The sequence below is a fragment of the Rhinatrema bivittatum genome, chromosome 9 (genome assembly GCF_901001135.1).
Source record: "Rhinatrema bivittatum chromosome 9, aRhiBiv1.1, whole genome shotgun sequence".
In the NCBI taxonomy this organism is placed as follows: domain Eukaryota; kingdom Metazoa; phylum Chordata; class Amphibia; order Gymnophiona; family Rhinatrematidae; genus Rhinatrema; species Rhinatrema bivittatum.
Window position 1 is genome coordinate 41450266 of NC_042623.1, and position 27127 is coordinate 41477392.

The 27127-nt window shown below is 42.6% G+C and overlaps 1 protein-coding gene across 3 annotated transcripts in view; it reads left to right on the plus strand.

Moving 5' to 3' along the window:
- Positions 1 to 27127, plus strand: part of FAM185A (family with sequence similarity 185 member A) — a 136499-nt gene that overhangs the window by 96347 nt on the left and 13025 nt on the right. For 2 of the 3 annotated variants that reach the window (XM_029617032.1, XM_029617033.1), the window contains 2 exons: positions 20147 to 20242; positions 25017 to 25151. In XM_029617032.1, the coding sequence (XP_029472892.1) occupies positions 20147 to 20242; positions 25017 to 25151 (231 nt within the window). Of the gene's footprint in view, positions 1 to 20146; positions 20251 to 25016; positions 25152 to 27127 lie in introns of those variants that run through there. The other variant, XM_029617034.1, reaches the window with a different exon arrangement.

The following is a 27127-nucleotide window of genomic DNA, read 5'->3' on the forward strand; positions in this document are numbered from 1 at the left end:
CAGTTTTCCCAGTTTGCTCAGTTAAGAGAGAGGACTTCCAAACCCCACTAGTTTAATAGCCCTCCTTCCCTCCTGCTAACCCCAACCCTTAAAACCCTGTTAATCTGTTTAGTTTTTTTTTTTTGTTTGTTTGTTTTATGGCTTACATGCCATCCATAGCAGAAGTAAAGTTACCAGGCAGGGGACTTCGGCGCGCACCTGTGCGCAATAAGTATTTACACGCAGATTTGAATGTGAAATCAAGAGAGCGCACACAGCCTGGCCTTTTTTCGGAACTTTTCATTTGTACGCGTAGCAGTCAAGTACATGTATACACGGGCGGCTTTTAAAATCTGCTCGGCATGCACCGGCCCAACTTGTGTGCGTTATTTCCTGATGCTGGCATGCACCAGGCTTTTAAAATTCACCTTTAATAGAATAGCTGGAATGACTTTGCTCTCCTGGGTAGGAGGGAGACTCTGAAAAATCAAAAGTCTCAAGTAAGTTTTCAAACAAAAGTGAAAAAAAGAAAAAGGTAGGGGGAAAGGGTGGGGGGGGGGGGAGGGAAGGGAAGATGGGGTGGGGGGAAGGGGGTAGGGACGTTCCTTCCGAAGCCGCTTTCGGAGTGGCCTGGGAGGGAACGGGGGAAGGCAGCACGGCTCAGCGCGCAAGGTGCACAATAGTGCACCCCTTTGCGCGCGCCGACCCCCGATTTTTATAATATGCACGCGCATGTTATAAAATCGGGCGTACATGTGTGTGCACCGGGTAGCACGCGCACAGGTTATAAAATCTATCTCCACTCAGCTATTAACGCCTGCCTGGAGCAGGCGTTAATAGCTGAGTGCATTGAAAAAAAAGTACAGACAAGCAGAAAAAACTTCTTTTCTGTACTTCTTTAAAAGTAAGAAAAAAAACTCCTCTACCGGCCGCTTTGAAGACCGATGCTGATATTCTCGGCGTCGGTGTTTATAACCAGCAGACCGCCGGTAACCGCGGGGTCGGGTTAGCAAGGAGGCGCTAAGGTCCCCCTAGCCTAGCGCCTCCTTGCTAGCCCGATCCCCCCTAATTTGCATATAGCATGGCGCTCCCCTTGCGGTGTTAAGAAAGCGGGTGCTGACTTTTCAGTGCCCGCTCTCCACATTTTTAATAGCATCGGCCCCTAATTGCTTTGGTTATAGGAGGGGACAGTTTTTAAACTGAAAAGTAAAGGGCTGCTTTTTTCTGAGGTTGAGAGAGGAAATAGCCTATTCTCCTAGCAACTGATTAGTGTGGGGGAAGGGACAACTGTTTTTGTCTGGACACAAATCTCTGTGCTGAGGAGAAGCTAGGTCCTTGGACCAGTGAGCTGACTGAGAATCAGTAGCCTTCCAGATTTTTTACTCCTTGTTATATGTTTACTTGTGGTGTTGAATTGCAAAAGTGTCTGCATTGGGCATTTCTCCTGTGGGGCAGGTGACTCATAGTGCATTGCATAGGGCCATTAAGAACTCCTCAGTCTCCTTTGGATTGTAAGGAGACATCCATAGCTACAAATTTTTGTGGCCAGTTAAGAAAAAGGAAAAGCTGGATAGCCTTATATTAGACTGCTTTCTGGTGATATTCTTCTGCATTTTTGTAGTGCAAGCCCTGTAATCTCTCTCTTTTTCTTGGTAGTCAGCTTGTCTGGGAAAGGGGCTGTTCAAACTCAGTAGCAGATACAGAGTCTGGTGAACAGCTCTGGGCAAGTGTTAACTGTTTAATCCCCTCCCACCCACCCTGGGTTTTTTCTTCTAATATTGTCTGCCTGGATACATAATTGAAAACAAGATAATTTGGTAATTCCTTAGGTTTCTCCATCAATTCAATTGAGCAAAATGAGAACTATCCAATGTAACAATTGTGGAGCCTTTATTTGAGGCAAATCATGTGGAAGCGTAGGGCTTGCCCCATTTGTTCAGAACTCTCTTCCATGAAAAAGGAGTTGGCTCAAGTTAAGGCTGAATTAGCTGCAATAAAAGTATCAAACCACCAAAAAAATCATCTCCCACTTTACAGTATTCAGGAATCATTTCCCCATTACCACAGAAAAATCAAAAGCCCAGAAAAAAGGGGTTTACATTGGGCTCAGGTAGGATAACACCTGTGACCCAAAGACACCCATTCTTCACAATTGTGCAGCCCACATGTCCACCCCCACTTACACAGAGCATACAAGAGCCCAAGAACAACTGGATTACAGTGGGTTCTGGTAGAGTAAGACCTGTGATGTGGAGAGACATACTCTCTCAAGTGACACAAGTAGAATGCTTTCTCTGTATTAGATAATGAAGAAGCTCTTGCGATCGAGATTGACGTGATATCTGAAAAAAAGGAAGAAACCCAATGCACGCAGAAATTCCATAATACAATCTAACCATAAGAAAAAGCTCATCAGAGGCACTAATTTGGAAACTCTTTTTGAGGGAAACACTACAGTTAAAAGCCTTCCAGGATCATCGGCCAGTAGAAATGCTATTCAAATAGTCAAGGTGATCAAAGAAGAAAGCAAAAACTCTAAAGTTAATATTAGCATCCATCTGGGAAGCAATGACCTTGCTAGAAACAGCATCCAAGTGGTACGGAGAGATTTCCAGTCTCTGGTGAAGTAGATTAGTCACATGGTGAAGACTATTGCCTTTTCAGAAGTGTTACTTGTTCATGGAAAGGGGAAAGAGGAAAAGCCATATAGATAACTTCAATGCATGGCTCAAAACTTGCTGTAAGGAACAAAGTTTTAAATGTATTGGAGGCTGGGGCTGTGTATGGACAGTAAAAGGCTCTATGTCAAAGATGGCTTACATCTGTTTGTGGCAGGAAAAAGCATCCTAAGAGAGAAATTCAAATCCTATGCCATAAGGCTTTTAAACTAGATGACGGGAGTGGCAGAAGGAAATTAGAATGTCACCCCCCAAATACAAAGGAAATGGGTGAAGGGGATAACAAAAATCCAAGAAACAAGTCCAAGAAAAGCAGTAACCTGATTGAGAAAAGCTGGAAAGGTATGAGCACAAATGCTCGTAGTCTGGGCAATAAAATCCCAGACCTGCAAGCCCTAATGGTGGAGGCGGACTTGGATATTGTTGTTGTCACGGAGACATGGTTCACAGAATCTCATGATTGGGATATGGCCATACTGGGCTATAACTTGTTAAGGAAGGATGGAGAGGTCAGAAAAGGGAGAGGAGTAGCTCTTTATGTCAAAAACAATATCAAAGCAACTGAGCTGCAAGGAAGATGGGGCAAAGAAAAAACATTATGGGTTGCCCTAAAAAAAGATGATGGTGCATCCATTTTTACTGGAGTGGTTTACAGGCCTCCAAATCAAACGGAAGAACTAGATAGAGATCTGGTTGAAGACATGCAAAAGGTGGGAAAGAAGGGAGAAGTGGTGATTGTTGGAGATTTTAATCTGCCGGATGTAAACTGGAGCATCCCTTCTGCAGAATCTACCAGAAGAGGCTCTGTTCAAACAAATGGTAATGGAACCCACGAGGGAGGGAGCTATACTCGATTTAGTGCTCATTAATGGGGATAATGTCTCTAATTTCTGGGTGGGTGCCCACCTCAGCACCAGTGATCATCAAAGGTATGGTTTGATATTACAAATAGGATACAGAGAAGTCACACGAAGACCTGAGTTTTGCATTTCAAAAATATGAACTTTGTTGAAATGGGGAAGTACCTGGAGGGAGAACTAGAAGACTGGGAGAAAATGAGAGGTGGAACAGTGAAACATAGAAATGGCGGCAGAAGAAGACCAAAAGGCCCATCCAGTCTGCCCAGCAAGGTTTCGCACTTTTTTTTTCCCTCACTTACTTGTCTGTTTTTGTTGACTCTTAGTAACCTTTTTTTATTCTATTTCCCTTCCACCCCCGCCATTAATGTAGAGAGCAGTGTTGGAACTGCATCTAAGTGAAATAGCTTAATTTAGTTAGGAGTATTAACCACCGCAATAAGCAAGCTGCACTCATGCTTATCTGTTTATTCAGACTGTGTAATTCAGTCCTTGTTGATTGTTGCCTGAATATAGATCCACCTTTCTTCATTCCCCCCTGCCCTTGAGGCAGAGAGCCATGCTGGCTTTGCATTGAAAGTGAAATATCAGACTTGCTCCCCTGCTGTTGAAGCAGAGCGCTATGCTGGATATGCGTGAATTGTCAAAATTTCCTCCCCTGCCGTTGAAGCAGAGGGCTATGCTGGATATGCGTAAATTATCAAAATTTCCTCCCCTGCCGTTGAAGCAGAGGGCTATGCTGGATATGCGTAAATTATCAAAATTTCCTCCCCTGCCATTGAAGCAGAGCACTATGCTGGATATGCGTGAATTGTCAAAATTTCCTCCCCTGCCGTTGAAGCAGAGAGCTATGCTGGATATGTGTGGTGTCAAACTTCTTCCCCTGCCATTGAAGCAGAGAGCTATGCTGGATATATGTGAAGTGTCAAACTTCCTCCCCTGCCGTTGAAGCAGAGAGCTATGCTGGATTTGCATTGAAAGTGAAGTATCCGGTATTTTTTGGTTTGGGGTAGTAACTGCCGTAACAAGCAAGCTACTCCCCTGCTTTTATGTGGTTGCAAATCCTTTTTTTCCCCACATTTCCTCTTGCCGTTGAAGCATAGAGCAATGTTGGAGTCGCATTATTGAATAAGGATATTCATCTCCAGGTAGTAGCCATCATTCCCTCAAGCCACCCCCATGCCTCTTCTCTTCATTCACATCCTCTAGACTTTATGGATCACAGTTTTGGTCTTCACCACTTCCTCCGGAAGAGCGTTCCAGGTATCCACCACCCTCTCCGTGAAGAAATACTTCCTGACATTGGTTCTGAGTCTTCCTCCCTGGAGTTTTAAATCGTGACCCCTGGTTCTGCTGATTATTTTTGCAACGGAAAAGGTTTGTCGTTGTCTTTGGATCATTAAAACCTTTCAAGTATCTGAAAGTCTGTGTCATATTACCCCTACTCCTCCTTTCCTCCAGGGTGTACATATTTAGATTCTTCAATCTCTCCTCATAAGTCATTCGATGAAGACCCTCCACCTTTTTGGTCGCCCTTCTCTGGACCGCCTCCATCCTGTGTCTGTCCCTTCGGAGATACGGTCTCCAGAACTGAACAACGGTACTCCAGGTGAGGCCTCACCAAGGACCTGTACAAGGGGATAATCACTTCCCTTTTCTTACTCGATATTCCTCTCTCTATGCAGCCCAGCATTCTTCTGGCTTTAGCTATCGCTTTGTCACATTGTTTCGCTGACTTCAGATCGTTAGACACTATCACACCAAAGTCTCTCTCCTGCCCCGTGCACATCAGCCTTTCTCCCCCCATCGAATACAGTTCTTCCGGATTTCCACATCCCATATGCACGACTCTGCACTTCTTGGCATTGAATCTCAGCTGCCATATCTTCGACCACTCTTCCAGTTTCCTTAAATCCCGTCTCATTCTCTCCACTCCTTCCAACATGTCCACTCTGTTGCAGATCTTAGTGTCATCCGCAAAAATGCAAACCTTACCTTCTATCCCATCCGCAATGTCGCTCACAAAGATATTGAACAGGACCGGTACCAACACAGACCCTTGCGGCACTCCGCTCAACACCGCTCTCTCTTCAGAGTAAGTTCCATTTACCATCACACATTGTCTTCTGTCCGTCAACCAGTTTGCAACTGTTCTTTTAGCCTTTATTTTGTCAGCCACCTCCTTGGAAAACCAAATAGGTTTCATTTTTCTTTTGCTTTTCTAACATATAGATTAGTTGCCTTGGTAATTGCTCCTTTTAGTTTGGTCCACTGTTGTTCCACATCTCTCTCAAAAGGAGCAATTACAAAGGCAGCTAATCTATATGTTAAAGTAAAGAAAAGCAAGAGAAATAAGAAACCTATCTGTTTCTCAAAGTAGGTGGCTAATAAAATAAAAGCAAAAAGAACAGCGTTCAAGAAATATAAAGGATCCCAAAGGGGAGGAGCACAAGGAAGAATATCTGTTGAAACTGAGGGAGTTGAAGAAAGTAATCAAGAAAGCAAAAAGTCAAGGGGAAGAAAGGATTGCCAAAGAAGTAAAGTGAGGTGACAAAACATTTTTCAGATACATCAGAGATAGGTCCAAAGTAGTATAGTGAAATTGAAAGTGATCAATGTGTGGAGAGAGATGAAGAAATGGCAGAAATATTAAATAAATTCTTCAGTTTGGTGTTCATTAAAAAAGACCCTGGAGAAAGACCATCGCTAGTTAACAAGAAAATGGAGGGGGGTGGAGTAGATGAAACTGTTTACAGAAGAGAATGTATGGGAAGAGCTAGGAAAACTGAAAGTGGACAAAGCCATGGGGCCTGATGAAGTTCATCCCAGGGTACTGAGGGAGCTCAGAGATGTGCTGTACGACCTGTTCAATAGATCCCTGGAAACAGGCATGGTGACGAGTGATTGGAGAAGAGCGGTGGTGGTCTCGCTTCACAAGAGTGGGAGCAGAGAGGAGGCTAGAAACCACAGGCTGGTTAGCCTCACCACGGTGGTGGGAAAAGTAATGGAGATGCTGCTGAAGGAAAGAATAGTGAACTATCTACAGTCAGAAGAATTGCTGAACCGGAGGCAGCATGGATTCACCATGTCCTGTCAGACAAATCGGAGAAAATTCTTTTACATTCAACGCACAATTAAACTCGGGAATTTGTTGCCAGGGGATGTGGTTAGTGTAGCTAGTGTAGCTGGGTTTAAAAAAAGTTTGAATACGTTCTTGGAGGAGAAGTCCATTACCTGCTATTAATCAAGTTGACTTACAGGCCGATACAGAATGGTGCGCTCGGCTGAGTGCACTGTTTAGCCCCCATTTGGCTGCGCATTTTATTTATTTATTTATTTAAGAGTTTTTATATACCGTCATTAAGTTATTTACCATCATAACGGTTTACAATTGTGCACCAATATCAAAGTGAATATGGATCATAATTTACATAGGTGGTGCCAGTACTATTCGGTAACAAACAATATAGACTAATATAATTTACTATAAGGATTATTCAAATGAAGAAAATCAATTGGGGGATTGTATGTTTTATAGCTGTGTATCCTGTGGTTTGACTACAGTTAAAAATTAGTGGTGAGCTAATTTCCAGTAGTAACTGGAATTTGTGAGCTTGGTGCTAAGTGTCCGCTTATTCTTGTTTACATGCTTGCATCACTCTCTTTGTTGAAGGCTAGTTTGAAAAGCCAGGTTTTGAGTTGTGTTTTGAAAAATTTATGGTTACTCTGGAGTCTAAGTTCAAGGGGCATGGAGTTCCATAAAATGGGACCGGCTAGAGACAGTTCTCTGACTTGGGTAAGTCTTGCTGTTTTCACGGATGGAATGGTTAAAAGTGCTCTGTTTGCTGATCTTAAATTTCTGTGTGGAACGTGGACTCGAAGTGCTGTGTTCAGCCATTCTGCTTTTTCGTCATGGATAAGTTTGTGTATTGTGCAGAGTGCTTTGAACTGTATTCTTTGTTCAATGGGTAGCCAATGTAGAGTGGCGAGAGTATCTGTGATGTGATCCCTTTTACTTTTCCCAGTGAGAATTCTAGCTGCGGCATTTTGTAAAATTTGCAGGGGTCTTACAGTAGTATAGGGTAGGCCGAGTAGTAGAGCATTACAGTAGTCAGTTTTAGACGCAATGTTAATTACCCCTTATACTGTAAGGGGTAATAGTGCGTGGAAAATGCGTGGCCAACACCCCCCCCCCCCCCCAATGTTGATGAGCCTATTAGAGATTCCCACAAAATGCTGAAAGTAAAATGTGTGGCCAAGTCCCACATTTTGCTCTCAGAAATTAATACCTGGCCAGGCATTAACTTGAATGCACGGGGAAAAGTGTACAGAAAAGCAGAAAAAAAACTGCTTTTCTGTACACCCTCCGACTTAATATCATAGCATTATTAAGTCAGAGGCACCAAAAATACAGAAAAAAAATTTGCCCGCCGGTTAGCAGGTTCGAAAACGGACGCTCAGTTTTGCCGGTGTCCATTTTCTGAACCTGTGGCTGTCAGTGGGTTCGAAAACCAATGCCCTTAAAATTAAGCGTCTGTTGTCAGACCCACTGACAGCCGCCGCTTCCGCTAATAAGCAGGCACTAGGGATGCGCTAGTGTCCCTAGTGCCTCCTTATTAGTGCATGGCCTAATTTGAATACAAAATCGCATGCCCAGGAGAGAGGTGCCTGGGTGGGCGTCGGGAAAGCGGGTACTCAACTCAGACAGATATCTCTCCTGCATGTTTTATTGCATTGGCCTGATAGAAAATAGCCACTGCTATTACTTAGTTTTTGGGTACTTGCCAGGTACTTGTAGCCTGGATTGGCCACTGTTGGAAACAGGATGCTGGGCTTGATGGACCCTTGGTCTGACCCAGTATGGCAATTTTCTTATGTTCTTATGATAGCTAAAGCCAGAAGAATGCTGGGCTGCATAGAGAGAGGAATAACCAATAAGAAAAAGGAAGTGATAGTCCCCTTGTACAGGTCCTTGGTGAGGCCTCACCTGGAGTATTGTGTTCAGTTCTGGAGACCATATCTCAAAAGGATGAAGGCAGTTCAGAGAAGGGTGATAAAAATGATGGGGGGGGATATGTATACCCTGGAGTAGAGGAGGTGCAGGGGAGATATGATACAGGCCTTCAGATATCTGAAAGGTTTTAATGATGCACAATCAACAAACCTTTTCCGTTGGAAAGAAATCAGTAGAACTAGGGGTCACGTAATGAAACTCCAGGGAGGATGACTTAGAACCTATGTCAGGAAATATTTCTTCACGGAGAGGGTAGTGGATTCCTGGAAAGCCTTTCCGGAGGAGATGAGGAAGACAAAAATGGTGAAAGATTTCAAAGGGGCATGGGATAAACACTGTGGATCCCTAAAGGCTAGACAGAGGATGGAAATCAAGAAAAGAATTCATGGGATAACTTGCTGGTATGGCGGTTACTATCCTTAACCAATAAGCCTTCATGCTGCTGTTACAACTCATTATTTCTCTCTGCTTTAATGGCAGGGAGCATAGAGGAAAAGGGGAATTAAATTCAGGCAGCAAACAACAAGGACAGTAGATTTTACGATCTGGGAAAACAAGCATGGGCGGAAAACAAATAAGCATGGAGGTAACTTGCTGATGTGGCAGTTACTACCCTTAACCAACATGCCTGATACTTTGGATGCAACTTCAACATTGCTCTCTGCTTCAACAGCAAGAGGTAACAGAGAATTGGACTCAGACAGCAACTAACAAGGACCCTGACTGATGGTTTGGAAAACTAAGTAAGGGGTTGACTTGTGTGGCGCAGCAGATGCTTCCATAAGCTTGCTGGGAGACTGGATGGACCATTTGGTCCTTTTCTGCTGTCATTTTTTATGTTTCTATGTTTCTAAAATGTTAGCTGCTTTTAGGGAGTTTTTTATCATTTACAGCATAGCCTTCTATGCAATTTGTAATGGTTATTGGATGAATACAAGAGCTAGGGTAATGTATATGAAGTTATAAGTGCTCTGAACTTTTGGGGTGTAACAATTTGAGCAGAACGTTGAGGTTCCTTGAATTCCTTTTCCATGCCCTTAACTATTTCAACAGTTAGCATAAAGTTGTCTTAGCTTTTATGACACTATTATGTAGGTTATTATTTAACCATCTTTTTATAAACTGAAGCTCTTCTTCTCTTATGTAGACCCAAAGGCATGCGGTACATCTGCATCCAATGACTTTGGTCACAGCCTGATTAATCACAAGTGTTGCCTCTGTATGACTACAGTCTGCCTTATTGTCAGAGCCTGTACAGTATGTCTGCACACTATAGAAGGGAGAAGTCTTTGCTTATCTTTGCTTAGCATTAGTTGCCTCACTGATCACAGGAGCAATATATTTCTCTCTCTCTCTCTCTCTCAAACCATAGTGCATCACATAAACATGGTCTAAAAATACTTAAAATCCCATCCTACTGAACCCCACAAGGAATTTGGAAGGCCTTCAATTATACTGTAGGGTTATTGTGGAGGACCTATCAAGTTCCTTGTGGTATTCACTAAAGAGGTGATTTAAGTTTTTAAGATCATATTTTTCTGATGGATAATAGTTTTCAGGACAGAACATCTATTCTGATATCAGGGCACATATACTGTATTCTCCTCACTTATGCTTTCGAAGGAAGTATTGCAGGATAGCAAAGTAAACTAAATGTCATATCTCAATGCAGAGATTAATAAATTTCAGAGCAGTAGAAATCCTTCCTCAACATTAGTGATCATGTGGCCACTTAGTTAGGAAAAGTAGTGGCCAGATCCATTTTTATAGTTGGCATTGACCACCGCTAGATTTATGCCACACTGATCCAACTTTCAGATGCTTTTCCTGTGAGCTGCCTTGTAAGCTTAATCATACTTTGAAGAGGATCTTGTTTGACAGCTCATGGAAATATTTATCATTGGGTTAGATAGAAAACTTTTTTTCCTTATAATTTATGGTACCTTTTGTAAATCAGGCCTATGGTTCCATTAAATATATTTTGTTAGGACATAATGGAAAATGTGAAATAGTTGAAACAGAGGATGGAAATAAGTTTATTTGAATACCTTAGGCAAAATGGTGGGATACTTTTCCATGGAGGATTTTTGTCTCAGATAAAATAACTCTGTGCGATTATGATCTATGTGTGACATTGCTATTGCCTTACAAAAAGCAAGACAGAAGAGGTTAGTTTGACCACAATTTAGCAAAATTAGAAGGCAAGAGTAGTATATAAAAATGAATAGATTCTAATTGACCTAAATCGCACAAAACATTGATCACATCCAGGCTGTCTGTAAGTGTTTAAAATATAGTAAAATCATTTGGCATCCTGTATGTGTATTTTAAAGTGATTTTTTTTTTAATGCTACAAGATAACTCAAAAATTGGTGTCCAAAAGACAAACCAAGTAAAAAATCAATAAAAATAGATTTGGTTCTCAACATTCATTGTGATTCAAAAATTAAACCAGCTGAATTCATAAAACATTACATATTATTGTAAAGTTGAAATACCCTCAAACTTCATACAAGCTGCTTCATGGGAAAATGACTGTCATAAAGGTCACCGTGGCCAGCCCATCTGTAATGATGTAAATATAACTTTCAATCTGACACATTGGGTGCATGTGATCGGTGAGCGCCTGGATATGTGGCTGTTTTATAACTTGCGTGCATGTAAATCCCGCTTCTGCCTCATAAGTCAGGGAATTTTAAAAGGGGCGCATGTCCATGCCCTTGTCAGTTTCACCAGTTCGTCCACCAGCTCACCCAGTTAACAGCTAGGTCCAGAGAGGTCGTGTGATGTGATGTGAGCAGTAGGATGTGTTTGCCTGCTGCTCCGGGGCCCCACTCCCTTTATCGCATTCATATAGACCTCCTCCTGCGTTAATTTACGGTTGCTTTCATACTGGCAGCATCCGAGAAAATGACAATTTTAGCTGATCTTTTTTCCCGGAGGTCTGGGTTCCTTTGTCGACAAAAGTGCTCCGCAAAGAGAAGGGGAAGTCGGGGGTGAGTAAGATGGCGGATGGTATTCACTCTCCCCTCTCCCCTTCCGCCTTGATCAGTGATGCCGGAGACTTGGCTACAGTGATACTGATGGCTACGGACGAGAAGCTGAATAAAATCCATTCTTGATTTGATGAGCTCCATGGCATTGTGGCTGACCACACGGAATGCATCTCCGATGCAGAAGCACGAGTGTCTGGCCTAGATGACTGCGTGCAGGAGATGAAATGGAAAATGGCCACAGTTCAAGCAAACACGGCAAAAATGGAAGCGAAAATAGAAGATGTGCTGCTTTTTGACAACCTAATAGGGGTAGTGTTGGGGAAAAGATTCATTAGACTGTGGATGTGAAAGGATTTGTTATTAGCCAAGAAACTGATTCTGCAGCATTGGGTGGGAGATGCCTTCCCTATTCTAACACATAGTATGAACTTGATTTCTCCAATGTGTCTGAATGAGAAATATGTTGATAAAATAGATATGACTAGAAAGCGCAGGACATTCTTACCTGTTTGGGGACCTTACTTGCAATCTGTCTCATAGGGCTAGGAGTGTGATACTTAATGATTACTGAGTGCTGGGTCTGTGTGGGAGGATAATACGTCAGATGTCGTGGGTGGGTTGTTAAATGGTGTTTTGTCTAGTTTGGGGGGGTGGGTATGGTACACGTTTGAAATACAGGCATTGGGAAGTGTCCAATGTATCTGATCCTGTGTTGGATTTGTTTTTTCTGTATATTTTACCTATGTGTTGGAAACATTTAATAAAAAGTTTCAAACATAACAGCTAGGTCCTCTAATCCCCCCTGGTTTGATAATCTGCACTCCCCCGCAGTTACACCCAGACCTTTTAAACCCCTGAGAAATTGCTCTTTCTTTTTATTTTTAAACTTGCACCTCCTCCATAGCAGAAGTTAACTTACGAGGCAGGGGATCTGGCATCTCTTGGCCATGTCCCAAAACACCCACGCTCCACCCCTTTCTGAAAACGTTTGAGATGTGCACACGGTGGGGGATACGCACGCATCTGGATGGCTTTTAAAATGATGTGGGTGTGCACAAGCCTGACTTGTGCACACCCACATAAGGGCAAAACCAGCCTGTCCTGTGCACGCTGGGCTTTTAAAATCTACCTCAGAGTGCCAAAGACCTATAGAAATCACATTTTTCAGGGAGAAAAACTGATACAATGAAATGTTCCCCATGCTCTTTCACAGTAGGCTTTCTTGAGTTCGGTCACTATCACCTCCCCTGGGAGGCTGTTCCATGCATCCACCACCCTTTTCTACCCGCTGGGATCCTCATTTGCTTCTTTCTTAATTTCTGATTCATCTTTTGCTTTTGTTCTTTTTAGGTACATCTGAGTTTTGAAAAGAAATATATATCATGGCATCTTTTAAAGCATACACACTGTGCTAACTGTACATTTTAATGTGATAATCAAGAGCAGGAGTAGGCAACTCCAGTCTTGCAGTGCCACATACAGGCCTGAATATGCATGAGATAGATTTGCATACAGTGGAGGCAGTGCATATTCATTGTTGGATGTCTTGAAAACCCAGACCTGTCTGTGGCCCTCCGGGGCCAGAGTTGCCTACCTCTGATCAAAAATTAATATTAACAGGGCTTGAAATCCTCCAGGTTCCCGGTCACCTGGCATCCAACAAAAGAGAGGCCAGTAAGTCTTGGCTGAGGGGGAGAGGTGGTTGCAGCTGGCAGGGCCCGAGTCAGGGGACTGGGGGTGATGGGGAATGGAGCCGATGGGTCCCAGGCTGGGAACGCATGATGGCTGCCAGCAGAGGGAGAGAGAGAAATTGGGTAGAGGGTGGAGGGGGGGCAGTGAGGGGAAAAGGGAATGGCAAAACATAAAAATAATCAAGGGAAAGGAGCTTAAAATAAAGGCCCCCCTCAATAATAGAGAAAGAAGAAAGGTTAAATAGCTAAAAAGAATGAAAAAGCACAAAAATGACTCCAGGCCTTACAAATTTTGAACTGGCTGGCACCTAAGTTTTATAAACATTTCTCCAAGATGAACTTGCCCAAGCTTGTGTCCACTCCTGATGAGGTGTTACCATCCTCCTTTGCTCACAATACTTCTGATGTCTCCTTCAGCTAAGCCTCTGCTAGTAGATGCTAATTCACTCCCCATTTGGCATCTCTAGAAGACTGAAACAGTGCTTGTTTAAAGTTTAGTCTCCTTCCTCGACCCTTTCTCTCGGATCCAAGGATCTGTGTGGTCTGGGATGTACAGCAGCATCTTGGGAGAATTGTAAGGCGCATCCTTGAAAATTATTACAACTGACAAAAAATGATTTTCTCCAGAACCAATACAGTAACTACTAAAAGCTGTGCATGCATATGCCAGTGTGGGTAGACCTTTGGGTCGGCGCTAATTTCTTAGAGTAAAATGTGCGGCTTGGCTGCACATTTTACTTACTGAATCGCGCGTGCACACCTAATAGGGCCATCAACATGCATTTGCATGTTGAGGGCGCTATTAGGTGCCGCGGGTGGGCCGCGTGTTTTCCTCCCCTTACTGAATAAGGGGTAAGGGAAAACACGCGTCCAGAGCAGGCTGACTGCGCTCCGACGGAGCACACTTTACTGTATCGACCTGTAAGTGAACTTAATAGCAGGTAATGGACTTCTCCTCCAAGAACTTATCCAATCCTTTTTTAAACACAGCTATACTAACTGCACTAACCACATCCCCTGGCAACAAATTCCAGAGTTTAATTGTGCGTTGAGTAAAAAAGAACTTTCTCCGATTAGTTTTAAATGTGCCCCATGCTAACTTCATGGAGTCCCCCCTAGTCTTTCTATTACCCGAAAGAGTAAATAACCGATTCACATCTACCCGTTCTAGACCTCTCATGAGAGGTTTGCTCGGTAGCAACAGTGCAGTCAGTTCTAGTTACTGCTTTGTTGTGACACCTTTGTAAGGAAAAACAAGAAGGATGTTGCAGTACATGAACTTTTGAGACTTTTGCAGTCTTTTCCTCGGATAGCATTCACTAAGTAACCCAGCTGCAGACTGAAAGATCCACAAGTTTTCACATAATGACTTTTCCCATTGCTGCTCTTTGGCAATCATGGTAACCCTATTTAGTTATTTGATTTATATTCTGCTTTTCAGCCACTTCTAAGTAGATTACATTCAGTTACTCTAGGTATTTCCCTGTCCCCAGAGGGCTTACATTCTTACAGGGTCATTCATCAAGCTGTGTTAGGACGTGCATTATATATCGTGCGATATACGCAATATTTTTCATGTCCCCGCCAAGATACCCTCCCCTATTACAATCACCTGCTTTGCATGAGATTTGCATGCAAGAATAATACAAATGCATGCAAAGAAGGCCATTACGAGGCAATTCGATGCAAACATTTTATTGCGGCCGACCGAGCAGGTGGTCAGCAGCGATAAAATAACACATCCCTGGTAAGCGTAAGATATGTGGCGAGATACCCGGGACCCTAATGCTGGTCCCAAGGCTTCTGCCACACATTCAAAGCATTAGGAGATAAAAAGGAAAAAAAAATGTGGCCAAATAGGGCGTTTGAACAGGAGTCATTGCTGACTCCTGTTTCAAACCAGGGCTGCTGGTTGAGGCAGCCCAAACTCCACAAAACTCCACAAACTCCACAAAATAAAAAACAAAAACCCCAAAATGTAAAGTACGCGCGCAGTGGCGGCCCTCCCGATGTCCAAGCCCCCTCATAGGCATAGTCCCCAGCCTCTCCCGATGAAGCACCCCCAACAGTCGGTCCTCCTCCCCCTGGCCTCCCTGAAGGAGCAGTCACCCAGACCCCCCCCCAACTGTCAAGCCCCCCTCTGCCCGACCTCCAGACCCCACGACAGTAAAAACTCCCTTCCTACTGCACCCCCAGCCCTCCTGAAAGAGCAGACTCCCCTCCTCCTGCCCCCTGATAGTCAAAGCCCCCGGGCCCCCTGAAGGAGCAGTCGCCCTCCCCACATTCCCTGGTCTGATTGACAAGCCCCCACCCCTCTCCAGAGACCTCTCCTGATCGTCGATCCCGCAACGAGGATGGTGCCATTTTCCAAAATGAGTCCGACCTCACCTTGTCCCAGCCATGTGACTGGGGTAAGGTCCAGGGATCGGACTCAGGCCATCGGGGACCCATGGCGGCTTGTCCACCGGGGGGAGGGGGGCTGTGTGAGGCGCTTGGACATGGGGGGATGCCGCCGCATGTGTACTTTAAATTTTTTATTTTATTTTGGGGGACCTTGTTCAAGCGTTTAAGATTAGTTCTAAGTCAGTCTCCTAACAGTTTGATGTAACCTATACCATTCGATGTTCCATGTACTGTTCTATGTAACAAATTGTTCTACTGTAAACCGGGGTGAAGGCTTTTTGCTAAACCTCGGTATATAAAAGCTCTGAAATAAATAAATAGATAAATTTCTTAATTCCTGCCATGCTGATTCAAGCAAAACCAGAGTGGTTTTGCTTGAATCAGCCTTAGCTCTAATTTTGCTATTTTTTTGCATCACCTCTACATGTATCCTATCCTTCTCTTTCCTCAGAAAAGCTGACCAAGAAATGAATTTACCCCTCAACACAGACTTTAAGCATGCCCATACCTTAGCGGAGGTTACCTCCCTGTTCCTATTGCTATCTAGATATTCTTTAATGTCCTTCACTAAACCCTCATTAAATGAATTATCAGTTAATAAATCCTCATTCAATCTCCAGTACTTGATACCACCCTGGTCTCTGCCTAACTAACTCCACCCACAATGGGGAGTGGTCAGACCAGGTTATGTTTCCAATTCTGGCTCCTAGCTTGTGTCCTACCAAAAACTTGTCCAATAAAAAGAAGTCTAACCTGGCATAGGATGTGTATGACATAGAGTAGAAAGAGTAATCCTTCTCCATCAAATTCCGCGATCTCCATAAATCTAGCAAATTCCAGTTTGTAATCAGAGCCTTCAACTTAGCTCTCTGGGCCTTAGAAACTCAATTGGCATGACCAGAATTGTTCAGGAAGGGATATCTGGTCAAATTAGTCTCCCCTATTAAAAGATGGCTCTCAGCCCAACCAGTAAGTGTATCTGACAAGGAAGACAAAAAGCTCCCTTGAGAGACATTAGGGGCATAAACATTCACTAAAGTGAAAAGCTTGCCTTGAATAGTCACTTTTAAAATCAAGAACTGTCCTTCAGTGTCTCTCTTACTACTGCCTTCACATCTACAACCAGCTGCTTAGAAAATTGAATCCCAACACCACCATATTTATTGTTTTTCACAGCTGGGGCAAAATATTGTGGGATAAACTCTTACCATCATCAGACACTCATGCCTTGCCCTCAGGTGTGTCTCCTGATAGAAAATCACATTGACCTTCAGATTCTCAGATCCCTTTACTAACAATTTTCTCTTTAACAGGGAATTAAAATCTTTAATGTTCAGTGACATTATCTTTAATTGCACAATTATTTTAAAACCCTCTCCCCACCTCCCTGTAAGCTAATTCATATACCCAAACCAAAACGTACTCCACCTTTAAGCGCCCATCTGTAGGCTCACCAGAATAACCATACCTGCCCCGTCCCTAAATTGTCACTCCAAAATCCCACCCCCCTCCATCCCCTCACCCCAACTTTGCCGCCCATCGCCTTCCCAACTGTACTCCACCATCCATAATGGTGTGAGCCATCATGAGGAATGAGCCCCAGTGGAATGCGACCAAAATCCATACCCTCCCCAAGCTCCATGAATAACCTCGCGATCCCATATTAGGATTACATTGATAAGAAGCACAGAGCACTAGTATCCTTATAGCCCACAATGCTGTAGGCTCCCAGTAAAGTCAGATCACTCCTGCAACAGAACCTCTCAAACCCAATATAAGCGATCTATTGCACTCATGACTCAAAACAGATAACAAACAAACCCAAAGTCACTTCCTCTTTATCAGCGCTCGCCGTTCCCTTTGAAAAGGAACTCCTTGGTTGTCTACACAGTCTTCTACTAGCACCCAGTAGTCTCTGCTATTTTGGTTGTTCTTCCCTTCTCTGCATAGGCTGGACATTGTGCTGATCTTCAGCCGTTGAGACAGTCAGTCCCACTTACCTCAGAAACAACGCAGCTGCTGCCACCGTCTTCACTCTGGCTGTTTTGCCTTGAATTGCAAAAGACAGACGGAAAGGAAAAAGCCAGCAATATTTAATGTCCTCTCTTTTCAGCACATTAATTATACTTTTAAATTCCTGGCGTTTCCTGATGGTGATAGGTGAAATGTCCTGAAAGGCCTCAACCTTCAGATCCCTCCAGGTAATTGGCCCCATTTTTCTGGCCAGCTGAGCCACCTTTTCTTTGACTGTGAAATTATGAAAGCAGGCTACAATATCTCATGGCAGATTCCTATGTTGAGCACTAAGTGCCCTAGACACTCTCTCCAGCTTTAATGTAGGCACACTTTCCAGCACCTCCAAGATCATTGAGCATATGCTGCTGACTATTTGGAAATAGTCCCCATATTGAGCTGCTTCCTGCACGCCTCAAAAACAGAGGTTTGCCCTTCTAGACCTGTTTTCCAGGTCCTCTAATTTTCTGCTCCAGCTTGTCTGCCATTTTGGTGAAGCCTGCCATGGCTTCACGGCATCAGATCATATTCCCGGCCTGATTTTCCATTCGGGCCTCCATTTCCTTCACTCTCTGCCCCAAATCCGTGATGCCCCTCTCAGCTCGGTTACCATCGAACCATTCATCCTTGATCCTGGCCATATCTTGTCTAATCTCCACAAACCATTTTTTAAAGTCTGCTCTGGTCAGGACACTGCTTTCATCCCCATTCAGATCAGTAACATCAGGATCCATGACGCGGCCTGCAGCTGCTTCCTCGTGGCCATCTTCCACCACCTCCTCCATGCCAACCGCTCGCATTACCTCTCGATTGGTAAAGGACAAATGCTTCAAATCCGGCTGTTTTTACTTCTAATGTCCCGAGTCTGTCCCACAGATCTGTCACTATCTGTTTGGGGTCGCAATGGGATCGAAGTGTTCTGATGGCTAAAGATTGCTGGTCAGGGTAGGGGCATCAGATTCAAGCTGCCATTTCCCTAATGATGTCACTTCCACCATCACCTTTCACCAGCTGCTCAAACTTAGGGGCTAATTTACTACGGGTTTTTTTCTCATTCTGTGTCTATAGGAAAAATGCTTAATAAATGCTTAAGTTGTACCTTATTTTTTTCCATGTGAATAGTATTTTACAGCATTACATAAAAATATAATTGCACAGTTTGTGCCATGCAGGATCTCTCAAACATTCTAGCAAAGCAAGCTCCAGAAGTGCAAGCAAAGAAAAGCTATAAGTGGGTCATGTCCTTCCAGTTTGTGCATGTTTACTGGAAGTTTGTAGCTCTCCCTCGCCCCCCCTCAAAAAAAACAACAACAATCCTGCAACCTTTATAATTGGTCACCAGTTTGAGAAGTAATGATGTTAATAGTTTTATTTAAGGTCAGTCTTCAGAATAAAAGGGAAGCAACTATAAGCAATGCACTTTTTTTTTTGGGAGGGGGATGTTTAATGAGTAAAAAAATGTCACATATCCTTTCCTAATTAAAAAAAAAAAATGACTACCAGAGCTTTGTAGAAGCTCTGTGTGGACACCTGCTAGCTTTCTTACCGTTTATCTGCTATTGCCTGGATACTCAACAGCATTTTGCTTTCCAATATCCTGCCTATCCCCAGAACCTTCAAGGAAAGTATCAAGTTGTCAGCCCCTTCACAGATCACTGTGTCTGTAGTCCATAGGATGTGTTAAGCTTCTGGTTTAGGAATTATCGGCTGAGTTTCAGAATTGTTTGTCCAGGCCATGGAAGAGCGCATTTCCATGCTTGCTGTAACTGAAGGAAACAGGAAAGGTGGGAGTGTTTTTACTCAAGCGCTGATGACATGATTGAATACCTCATTTCTGTCCAGTTGCCCAGTTCATCTCTCTCTGAGTGTATGTGGGTCTCGGTCAATTCTGTCACACACACACACACACACAAGGAAACTAAATAGCCTCTTTGTCTGTTTTCCACTTTCATTGCCAATAATTTCTTCTGATAAAATTCACAGTGGAAAGCGATAGACATTCCAGCCAGTTGACCACCCCCACCCCATCCTTTGCCTCTGTGGTATGTTTTTCATACTTGTGGAACATATATTCTGTTAACCGCCTGCGTTAAGTTGATGACAGCAACATCCTCAAATTTTAGAACAATTTCTTTCCGGTAATATACTGTATGTTTAGAAAACAAATCTGCTGTATTCATTTTTGAAGCTTGAAAGCAGAGCAACCAGCTAAACCATTTTTAAATAGTTCACTCCGCAATTAAAATAGACAAGATCAAAATGGCACTTCAGGGATGCAAAATAAAAAAAAAAAAAAAGTCACATAAAAGAAGGTGTGAAAACTCTGCTTTGACTGCTTCTACCACCAGGGCTGTAGCTTTGGATGCTTTTATGTTGATAGTAGAAACCAGATTACAGCCATCCTGATTGTAAAATATAAATCCAATCCACCAGGTGTTTTTTTTACATTTCTGAGCTAACGTATGTAACAGTGGAGTTACTTGTTAATCCCCTTCTGCGGATTTATGTATTACAGATTCATCTGCTGGATGTCTGAAAGCTTATACACACCAAGGAGCTATAGATGTTTGTATCAGTCAAGTAGAAAAAGTAGATCTCAAGTCCCAGGAAGGTAAGAAGGTCGGTACACTTTTTGACACCCACATATGTTGCCAGATGGTTTAACAGTTTTCTCCCTGGAAATAGCTAATAAAATTACTCAGTCTATATCCAAGAAGTTATTTCAAGAAAAAAATATTCATTTGCTACACATCAGTTGAAAATATGCTGACCTGTTGTAAATGCGACAGAAGGAAGAAATGTATTTTTATTTTATAAGAAAGTTGCAAAAGCTGTTTTTTATATGCTTCATTTTTAATATGCTCTGGTAGTTATTTGATTTCTCTTCTTTTTTTTATTGATAATCAGGGCTGAATTAGCCATTACATGTGGGTGATGTCATCTAGCAGTACCAAACGACCTTTCTATCTTAGCTAGTAGAGTTTTTGCTCTACTTAGCTTGTGTGGGAATTCCTGCTAGGGTATTGCCTCATGAGCTCTCCTTAATCTTTTTTTGTCTGAGCACCAGCTTGGACCTGTACCTCCTAGCTCTGTTTTTTTTATAACATTTTTATAACGTGTCTTTAAAGTTGCCTCGCTACCTTAGCAGGCCCCAAGCAACGCTTTTTTCTTTAGGATGTCCAGCAAGAAAAAGACCATAGTCAGTGGATTCAAGGACTGTGTGGGAAAAAAATTTCCATCATTGATGGAAATGACTTCTGCTACCATTGTCTAGGATAAGACCACAACCAGATCTACTGTTACGATTGTAGATGTGTTACTCTTTGCTAAGTGCATCACTTTCATTTGCCATTTGCATGCCCAGTCTCACAATTTTGCAAGATCCTCTTGCAATTCTCACAATTCTCTCATGATTTAAGAACTTTGAATAATTTTGTCATCAGCAGATTTGATCACCTCACTCGTTATTCCCATTTCCAGATAGTTTATAAATGTATTAAAAGCAGTGGTCCCAGAACAGATCCCTGGGGCACTCCATTATTCACCTTTCCCTAGTGGGAAAATTTACTGCCAGAAAATAGTCAACTAGAAGAGCTTATGATTTTAAATCAGAAAAGGTTCGCCACATGGTGTCAATACAACAGCTCAGATCTGTTCGCATGCGAGCCCAAATAATTAGTGAATTATTTGTTCTCTTTCTGATTCAGGTCTTGCCACTTCATCAGTAAGAATATATCTCAGTGCCATAGCTGCTTAGGTTCAGTCTGAAGGTAAGCCTATGTTCATTCATCCATTAGTATCCAAATTTATGAAAGGCTTGTGGCATATTAAGCCACCAATTATAAAAATTATCTTCCATGAGATCTGAACATGCTTCAGCCCAACTGATGAAGCTGCCATTTGAACCTTCGGAACAAACTTGTCTCAAGTTTTACCTGGAAAGTAATATTTCTTGTAGCAGTAACCTCAGCCAGAAAAGTCAACGAACTTCAGGCTTTAGTTCATTATCTTCCTCATATGCAATTCTTCCACAATAGAGTGGTGCTCTGTACCCAAGGTTTCTATCTAAAATTGTCATCTTTCCATATTAATCAAGCCATTATGCTATCTATGTTCTACCCAAGGCCACACATGAATGAAGATGAGAGAGCCCTTCATACCTTAGATTATAAACAAGCCTTGGCTTACTATAAGAGAAGAACTTGGCCACATCGAATGACTTTGCAGCTATGTCTCTTATAATCCTAACAGGCTAGGCATGGCAATGGCCAAATGTACATTGTCCAGCTGGTTAGTGGACTGTATTGCTATTCTAGGCTAGCAGGCCTTCAAATTACAGGCAAGATTAAAGCTTATCAAGTTAGAGCCATGACCGCATCTGGCTTATCTGCAAGTTGTACCACTTGAAGAAATCTGCAAAGCTGCAGCAAGGCTGTCCGTGCATACCTTTGTGCCCCATTATTGTTTGGACAATCTCTGAGGGACAGTAAATTCAGACAAGCAGTTCTGCATAGCCTGTTCAACCAGTAGTACACTGTCCCCGGTGTAGTCCAGGTTGCTTATTCAGTAAAGCCTGAATTTTAAAAACCCTGCGTGTGGTAAAATGAGGGGTTACATGCGTAGCCGGGCCTTGTGTATGCTGCGCGCATTTTAGAACAGGCCCGGCCTCACACATAACCTCCAATACATGCAGAAGTGCCGGGCCTGCTAAAAGAGGCGGGCCGAGGGGGGTATGGTCTGGGCGGGGGCCAGCTGGACAGGAGAAGTTACTTCTGCTCTGGAGGAGCAGTAAGTATAAAAACAAAAAAAATAAGGGATAGGTAGGGTTAGTTTAGGGGTTGGGGAGGAGAGGGAAAAAGGGAGGCAGGGTAGGTAGGGGGGTAGGAAAGTTCCCTCCCAGTCCGCTCCTTAATTGAAGCGGACTGGGAGGGAACTGGGCAAAGGCCCGATTGTGTCACACCCCCTCCCATGCGAGTTGCAGGCTGCCTGCACGCGCGGATATCATATTTTATAACGTGCGCGCGCCAACATGCGCGTTTTATAAAATCATCGCATCCATGTGCAAGCACCAGGAACCGTGCGCACATGGGCACACGAACGTTCGAAAATCCACCCCTAAATGCTCTGCTGCAGCCCTCAGCTTGGGACTCCTGCTTATCAATGGAAAAAGCAAATTTGCTTACCATAACCAGAGTTTTCAGCAGATAGCAGACTGAATTAGTCATGCTAAATACCTGCGCCTCTCCCTGGAGATTCAACTAATTAGCTAGAATTAGCTCTGAAATCGACTGAGGGGGCTGACAAGACAATACCCAAGTGGGAATTCCTACACATGCTCAGTAGAGCAAAAGCTGTGCTACCTAAGAGAGAGAGAGATCCGGTTGGTGCCGGCGGATGACGTCATTCACATGTAATGGCTATCTACAGAAAACACCATTTACGATAAATAAACTTGCTATCTTTTAGCTATTAGTATTGCAATATAAATATGCGTCCACCCATATTCTACCCTCCTATAACGCCCTATCTCCTAATTCCCGTATTACCCACATTTCAATGCAAATCCATGTAAAGATGCTAATTTCATGTACATAATTATTCTTACCCCTAATCATATGTTTAAGGTTTCCCTGTTATAATGTAACCAGTTTTTTTACTCTGATGTAAATTGTTATCACTGTAAACCGTTGTGAAGGCTTGCACCAAACAACGGTATATAAAAACCCGACAAATAAATAAATAGTAGGTAAGTATTTTCCATAGCTGAACAGTAATGGTTGGTGTGACCTGGTGCAGGAGCTTCCCAAACGGAAGAGTGCTGGGAATAGAACTGTACAGATCATCACCACTACGGGGTCCATATTCAAAAGCAGCTAGCTGGATAACTCTTTATTCAGAAGTTGGCATTTATCTGGATATTGTTGGTGCTTTTATCTGGATAAGTGAAAGATGTTCTGGGGCAGAGTTGAGTTACTTGAATAAGTTATTTTGTTATTTCTGATATTTGAAATTAGCTGAATAAGTTATTCGGCTGTCTCTAGATATGGGAAATGGAGGGTTAAATTCATCCAGGAATATTTTCCTGGATAACTTTTACTTTAACTGGCTATATTCAAAAGAAAAGCATATAGCCAGTTAAGTAGCTATTAAAAATTTAAAAAAAAAAAAGAGCAGGTCTGGTAGCCCCCCCCCCCCCAATAGGTAGAAAATGTTGCGGGTCAGTAGGCCCGAAAAGCCTTTCTCCCCCTCCTACCCCCTCCTTCACATTCACATTCTCCAAATACCCTGAAACTGAAGATCCCCTGTGATAGTTTGTTCCCTCCTGCCCCCACCCCACACTACAACCAGGAACTCTGAGCAATCATCGGGCTTCTGGTGCATCCAACCTTGCTCTGTTAGCTTTTCTATCTCATATCTCTGAATTGCCACCTAACAGGATGCATTCTTTGAATATAGCAGTTAAGGTTAAAGTTATCAGAGTCACATTCCCAGAGAGCTTTGAAACCTAATTAATGACATTTAAACACAGCTGGATAGATTTCAGAGTTATCTGGGTAGGTTCACCTTCATAACTTTATTCAAGGATATTCAGCGGGACATTTTTCCCCCAGTTCCAAAATTATCCCCAGGGTGAATACTGATTGAACATTAAATTTGCTTTGATCCTCAAAGGGGGCAACTTTCAGTTCCTCCGACCAAATGCAGAAAGTACAGAGCTTGCAGCAGATTTTCAGAGGGAAAAAAAGGACCCATGTAGTTACAAAAAGAACATGTGGACTTTGCACTCGTGTTCGCTGCGGGCAGAAGAATGGAGGCAAAAGTCTGTGCACATAACTGAAAACAGAATTCTGCCCTCTGGAAGGTCGCTGCGGGAAGAGCCGTTTCAGGCAGGCCAAGTTACCCAAGTCATGAAATATTTATCGGGAAAATGGCTTTGAAAATCATTTTTCTAAAACAGGAATTAAAAGTAGGCTAGACTGGGTTAAGTTCCAGTCGTGGTTCCCTGTCTGAAGAGCCACCTTCCCGTGCCCATCTGTGTGGTGGTCTGTTTGCACTGGTCAGGACCATCACAGTGACTCCAGGCTGAATTCCAGTGCACGGACACCTTCGATCGCCAGTGCATGGTGCCAGCACTCCCAGGGAGCACTGCTTTCAGCCTAGCCACAGAAGAGATTCGGTCTTTTCTTGGCGGTCCATTCTGTAGTAGTTAAATTTAGCAGCAGAGAGTACAATAGTTAGAGTAGAGGGACTGAAGATTGTAGTGGTTGAGGAGAAGAAAATGCTCGTATGACCCTGGTAAACCAATAAATAAAACTGTTTATTTCTTACTGTTTATTGAATATTGCTTTAATTTGGATGTCACATTAATGTTTCATTTGCAACAGGTTGTATAACCGTGAAGGTACCTGCGTCACTAAAGACTTTTTTACAGTTATCGGGAACTAAGGTTGACGTGAGCCCAGAGATCCAATTGCAGGCAATAAAGAATGCCTTCAAAGACGGGCATACAACAGTTTCTGGTAATTTTATTTCTCTTTATATCTTGGTCTGGAACCAATAAAACATAGGTCTGTGTGGCTGCATTTAGTGTCTTTGTTTTCTATCTGTTCTAACTCCGTTTCCCCTGTGACGAGAAACCACTCATCTGCCACTACTTTAGTAAATTGTGTGTGGATATCTTATTGCTTTTTGATTTTTTTTGTAGAGGTTAACATTTTTTCCCAAAGAAATTAGGCTTGTAAACAGAACTGTCTTTTGCTCATACAGTGTGACTGATTTCCTACAGATTCTGTATAGGATCCTTTTTTTAACATTAGGAGTATGGGGCTGCCAAGATTGCTAATGAAGTCTGGGGTTTGCATTTCACATTTTTGTATAATTGGAAGAGTGGTTTTGACCCTTTCACTATGTTCTTTGATAAATAATTACTAGCTCTCATAGGGTCTAACACAATCTGGTAAAAATGAGTCAGACTTTTGAATTGTAGTCAAAAAAGGACAAGGACAAGATCCCATCTGCTTATTTTTGGTTGCAGTTCAGGATTGAATTCTAATGGTCTTGTTTACATGTATTAATCATGTCTATGACGCATGCAAAGTGATTGACAAATATGGCATCATAAAAGAGACACTCATAAACACCAACCAAAATGTTGGAATAAAAATAACTACATTCCCAATCTGTTATCTACCTGGAATTCAGATTTCAGTGATAGGTGATGGTACTGCAGATGCCAAAACTTGTGAAAGCAGAATACAAATAAAATAAGTTCAGGCTATGGGTACGCTTGAGAGATTGCACATCCCATAGAGGGTACAGTTTTCTTTTAAAACTAAATTGGTGCAATATGTTTGTCTGTAGCAGGAAAAAGGATTCTAAGTGTGAAATTCAGATCAGACTTTATCAAGCATTTTAAACTAGAGGGTGGGGATGTCAGGAAGTGGCCAATGAAATTGGCATGTCACCCCCAAGCAACACAGGAAATGGGACAAGAAAATAAAATCAATCAGGTCAAAAAAAGCAGAAAAGGTGACTAGGAAGAGCAGCAAACCAAGGGAGAAAAGTTGGAAAGCTCTGACCACAAATGCTCATAGGCTGGGCAATAAAATCCAAGAAAAGCTGTACTGGCAAGAATTTCAAAAAACAAGTACATCTCGTACTATAATAGCAAACAACTTGTTAATCTGTGGTATGTACTATAGTGACCAAGAATACCCCCCAATACCTAAAATATAAAGATCGATATCAGGTATTACAACTTAATTGCCAAACTCTAATGTCCGGTACCTCTACTATATATACTAACCATTCCCTAGGTCAGTGGTTCTCAACTTTTTGGCCGGGGCACACCTGATAGATGGTTCTCACATGCGTGACAGACACAATGAACATGTGACTGTCACGGGGCTAAATGTAAACATACATTTTGCATACTCAGGAACCCCCTCGACCTCCAACAATGGGTGCAGAGCAGAACTAGGGCATTACCCATACAGCTCACCATACAAAAAAAAAGATATTCTGGTTCTGATGACATCTCAGTAAAAGTAAAACAAACTCCCTTTTACTGGCAGGCACAATACCCCTCCTTAATAAAAGACAGTAATTTACCACTAATGCATGTCCTATTGAGAAAACACAACAAATAAGATTGATATCATTGCCTACATGCTAGCAAAATACCTCACCTCGATCACACATCCAGAACCGACCTTCACCAAGTACAGAAAGACCACAAATTTATAAATATGGAGACAAACTGGAATGGAAACCAATAAAAGCCACTCTGCATATAGTGCAAATCTGGAGAAATGGAAAGAGAAATATAGCACCTACCATAGTCCCAGGATCTGCAATAATGCACACGAACTAACCCGCACAAAGTTACACCTGCATTATGGAACTCACTCAAACAGTAAAAACCCTAAGAAATACAACTATTAAACCAGGCCCTAAACACTAATACATTTCCTATTGGGAAAACAGAATAAGCCAA